At 50.1% G+C, this 4,973-nt stretch overlaps 1 protein-coding gene across 2 annotated transcripts; it reads left to right on the top strand.

Annotated features, from left to right (window-relative positions):
• Positions 1-485: 485 nt before the first annotated feature.
• Positions 486-4,747, top strand: RPL38 (ribosomal protein L38). Of its 2 annotated transcripts, none has more exons than XM_019650937.1 (5): positions 486-555; positions 771-806; positions 923-983; positions 3,904-4,026; positions 4,679-4,747. In XM_019650937.1, the coding sequence occupies exons 2-5, from the start codon at positions 804-806 to the stop codon at positions 4,702-4,704; spliced, it is 213 nt and encodes a 70-aa protein (XP_019506482.1). In that variant the 5' UTR covers positions 486-555; positions 771-803; the 3' UTR covers positions 4,705-4,747. The 2 variants fall into 2 exon arrangements, with proteins under 2 accessions (XP_019506482.1, XP_019506481.1); XM_019650936.1 differs by having other exon boundaries at positions 527-603.
• Positions 4,748-4,973: the final 226 nt, after the last annotated feature.

Here is a 4,973-nt window from a genome sequence, read left to right as displayed (position 1 = left end):
CTAAGCGTTGGATAAAAATCGGCTCCTGGAAGGAGCTTTTTTTTTACTGTGCACTAATCCTTATAGGAATCGGAAGTGGTATGTAGAAAACCTTCCTTACATGGAATAGAAGACCCTGCTCGTGACAGATTAGATATCCATGGAAAAGAAGGAAATGTGAGGACCCCTAGAAAGAGGTTCTAAAATATACATAGGAAGGTTCCTTCATATAAATGCGTAGATGCCCAATGCACAGGTCTAATGAAAGCAATAGATAGAAGTCTTAAGTCTTCAAACTAGATCTGAAATAAAACCTATCAAAACCAAGGGGTTTGGGGAAATTTGGGGGTGGAAAAGGAGAGGGAGCTGAGGAGGGAGGCAGCCCATTGTGTTCGTGGAGCTGCATTATTAATCTAAGCCAGAAGGGGGCAGTAGTGCTACAATGGAAGAGCAAACGACTACATAATTCTTGACCCTTTGCAGACACCGTACCCAGTCTCCTCCGGGGGAGGGTTTAACTGCCCGGAAACGGAAGTTTCGTTCTTTCTCATCCTCTTTTTCTTCTTGCCGTTTGCTGTGAGTGCTTCTCGGGAGGTGTGCGGGGGGTAGGAGGGGTAATCCAAGGTAATCCACTGCCCGGTGAAGTTTGCGGACCCTCATCCTGGATCAGGGGTGCGGGGGAGGAGGATGGAGTGCGATGGGGCCGGCATTTCGGAAGGGGCGGGGAGGGGAAGCGGTGGCCTCCACTGGCCCCCGCGCCCTGTTGACGCTAAGGTTTGTCTTCCCCGCAGGCGCCGGCCGCGCGTCCTCCGCGCCTCGTAGCCATGGTGAGTGCGGCCCCTGCCTGGGACCTTCCCGGGGAGGCGCGGGGCTGGTAGACTTGCCCCTCGGCGGGAAAAAACCCGTCTCTGTGATTCATTCCCCGTTTTCTTTTGTATTGCAGCCTCGCAAAATTGAAGAAATCAAGGACTTCCTGCTCACAGCCAGGCGCAAGGACGCCAAATGTAAGTAAGCGCCCTGGCGTGCAAGAGGAGTAAAGGGGAACGACCCGTTCGCGTGGAGCAGGCCCGACGCCGGTTCTGCGCCTGCAGCGGCAGGCGGGAGACGGGAGGCCGTGCAAGCAGCGGCCTGGCTGCTGGAGAGCAGGGATGTTGTCATGGTTCCCATGAGAAACACTTGGTTGGCCACTGTCTTGTCTTCCTTAGCTAACTGTGACTATCTTAAAAAAAAAAACCCACCCGGGTTCGTTTTGGTTTCATTGTGGTTGTGATTTGGCGCCTGGACAGAAAGAAGCCCTAACTGGGTGCAAGTCTGGAAACGCGTGAGTCCCACGTACCCCGGTTAGTGCCGTGTGCTCGGTCTCCGTTGTGTGCGGGCCCCTGGTGCCCGCGCATGCTCCGTTTTCACGCCAAATGTGGGAGAGCGTTCCGGGTTCCCTGTATTGTAGCGGAAGGAGGCTGGAGGGCTTGTGCTTAACGCACGATCGAGCCGGAGTTCGTACGCTGTGTGACGGAGCCTGACCGTCTTTCCTCTGCTACATCAGTTACTCCTTAGGGCTGTCCCTTGCCCCCTCGCAGGTTTGTCCTTCGGGGGACGCCGTGTGGGCTGGGTCACTGGCCATCGCAAATGCTGTGTCGGCGATAGCATGGTCCCTAAGGAGAGCCTTTTAGGGGGTTCACGAGGACAGGGAGGGTCACGTTTGTGTCTCTGTCACCTGAAGCGGGCCGCTGCCTTTGATCCTCGGGTACAGTGTGAAATGGAGACCACCTTTGGGAACAGGTAGCATTTGGTGAAAGTGTCTGCCCTCCGGGATGGTTGTGGGGACCGCAGCTGACAGTGTGCTGTCACGCTATAAAGAGATGGTTGTGTCAGTTTGGGTTCAGACCGGGGAATGTGGGGTTGCTGCCTGGTTCAGGCCGCAGCTCTGTCAGCAGGTAACTGTCAGGTTACCCCAGCCCACCGCTTCCTCCTGTTGGAGGGGTGGTGCTAGGATCTGTCTCCTGGGGCTGGCGTGAGGGTCGCAGCAGGTGATCCATTACAGACCTTAGTGCTTTAAAGAGACGACCCTGAATCCACCCAGTTCATTTGCATTTTAATTCTGTTTGGGAGGCTGATTTGAGACTGCGTGTCCCTATGAGGGTGGGGGTCCTGGTCCCCTGGACATAATAGTGTTTGGTAAGCATTAATATTTTTAATTCTAAAATACACATAACATAAAATTTACCATTTTTAAGTGTACAGTTCACTGGTAGTAAGTATTTTCACATCGCATCCTCAGAACTCAATTTTGCAAAACTGAAACTCTGCCCATTAAACAATAACTCCCCATGTTCTCCAACCCCTGGCAGCCACCCTTGTACCTCTGACGACCCTAGGAACCTCGTAAGTGAAATAAGTATTTTCTAATTGGTTGGCTTCATTTAGCATAATGTCTTCTAGGTTCCCATGTGTCAGAATTTCCTTTTCAAGGCTGAATCCATTGTGTGGAGGGAGAGACCACATTTGGTTGATCCTTTCGTCTGCTGATGGACATTTGAGTAACCTCTCACCCTTCGGCCATTGCAAATGTTGCTGTGAACATTGGTGTACACACGTTTTCTTTCCTGCTTTCAGTTCTTGGGGTACATTGCATACCTGTAAGTGAAATTAATCATCATGTGATAATCTGTGAGATCCATATACTTGGGAGTGTCCAGTTCGGCTTATAGAGTGTAACAGCTGCTGGGGACAGTGCAGCGTGCGCAGCTTCAGGGGGGATGTTAAGAGAGCAAAATAGGTTGGTTTGAATGGATATCCAGGGTCTGGATTCATTGAAACACCAGCCGGCGCAGCCAGTGCTGCTGCTTCCTGCTTCGTGCCTGTCCCTTTAACCGTTACTGGCAGAAATGGGTTGTGGGCCGTGAGTACAAGTTAACCTTGTGCTGCTGCTGTGGACGCCAAGCGCTTCTGTGTCTGGTCAGGTACCTGTGCTGGGGCACTGGTGCCCCAGTTCTGTCCTTAGCCACCCGACTCAACTGGCAAGTCCCTGCTTTAATAATTACAAGCTGTTTTTAAAGAGGCGGGAATGCGGGGTTTGACGGGTGCGTGAAATGACTGGCTACGGAGAAGCACGTGACCTCCAGCAGCCAGCGTGGCTGCCAGCCTGCAGAAATGCACTAGTGCCCATAACCAGACTTGCAGAATTTCACACCCCGCACTGCTGGCTTTGAGGCACACTTGGGGCTCTTTGTCTGCGCTGTGGTCCTGAGATAGACTTTGGCAGCAACAAAGAGCTCCCTAAAATGTATTCCATATAAGTTTTAGGAAAAGCTTCAGTGTGGACTCGCTGTGCTTCACCGTTGTCCCGGCGTGTCTCATACGCAGAGGACTGATTTCTAGAAAAGAGTGATCCCAGCAGATACCCCATCTCCTTACTTCATGAACTACTTCCATTCCTTTAAAATAATGAAATAGATACAGATCGGATGTGTTCAGTGTACCATACCTATGTTTTAAATACAAACCAATTAAGAGTAAGCTGCAGGCTCTCGAGTGTTGATATAAAGGAAGTGTGGGTTTCTGACACTGTTTATAAATATTGAGATCATAAAGGGAATCTTGGGTTCTGTTTTGAGGAAGAGTACAGGGGGAGACGCGCAGCTGTCAGTGGCTGCAGTCAGCAGTGCCACTTTCTACATCAGTACAGAGCAGGTGAGCTGTGTGACATCGTTTCTGGTACAATTCAATTACTGGTTCCGAGGGCCGGCCGAGTGGCTCAGTTGGTTAAGAGCTCGCTCAAGAGTTTGAGCGCTGAGCAACAGCGGTTCGAGTCCGGCCCGAGCTGAGCAGCTGCTGAGCTGCCAACAGGTGGAAGGATGACTCAGCTAAAAAAAATAATAAAAATAAAAAATAATAATAAATTACTGGTTCTGGTCTCTTTGGTAGCTGTCAAGATCAAGAAAAATAAGGATAATGTGAAGTTTAAAGTTCGATGCAGCAGATACCTTTACACTTTGGTCATCACAGACAAAGAGAAGGCAGAGAAACTGAAGCAGTCGCTGCCCCCAGGTGAGTGAACCTGAAATCGGGGGGTGGGGGGGGGGACCGGACCAAGAATGTACAAGGTGCATGTGTGACCGTCTTGTTTCTTGAGTTGTCCCCAGAGTGAGGAAATTCCATTTTGTGGTCCGAGTATATGCTCTTGCTGTTGGTAATGGAAGCAGCATGTTCTCAGAGGTCCGAGCCCACGGGAGAAACTGGCTCCCTGGCCTAAGGGACATTTGTGTCGCTTCCTTCCATGCTTTTCTAATGCAGAATAGTGACAGGTAGCACTCTATGTATCATTTCATCCTCGCCAGGCTGGTACTGGTTTTGATGATCCTCATTTTTACAGGGTGGAAAACTGATTAAATACAATAGGCCATGAGCATAGGAAGGGAGGACTGGGGGCTGGAGACAGCTGTCCACAGGGCACAAAGCGGAAGGCCACCTCTTCCCAACTGTGGCTTTGGGAGACACTAATTGGGGTCTCTTTACAAAGACTGAAGGGGAATTTTTTTTTTTAGTCAAACATTAACTTAATATTTGAAGCAAAACCTCCCTGGTGGGCTTAAATTCTGGGTTTTGTGAGTCCTCTTCCGCTTAAGTACAAAATCCAGACAAGCAACAGTACCTCAAAATGTATCTTCTGGGTGACACTTTTTTATCTCTCTTCCTTTAGGTTTGGCAGTGAAGGAGCTGAAATGAACCAGACGTGCTGATCTGAACTGGATTAAAATTTTAAAAATTCTTCAAGTGTCTTGTCTTTGAGGACCAGCGGGAATCGAAATGTTGCTTAGTGGTGGCTCCTGTAGGAGTGGGATGGGGGCCCTGGTTGCAGTCTCCTTGCTTCCCTTACCTTGGACTGCGGACTGGAAAGCCGTCCTTTTTTTAGGCTGTTAGAAGAGCCAGATACTCGTGGAAGTGAGCCAGCATGCGCTCGGGAGATTTCAGTCACTTAGGTAAAATGAACTCCC

This window comes from Hipposideros armiger, unplaced genomic scaffold, assembly GCF_001890085.2.
Source record: "Hipposideros armiger isolate ML-2016 unplaced genomic scaffold, ASM189008v1 scaffold_150, whole genome shotgun sequence".
In the NCBI taxonomy this organism is placed as follows: domain Eukaryota; kingdom Metazoa; phylum Chordata; class Mammalia; order Chiroptera; family Hipposideridae; genus Hipposideros; species Hipposideros armiger.
This window is presented reverse-complemented; position numbering and strand designations above follow the sequence as displayed.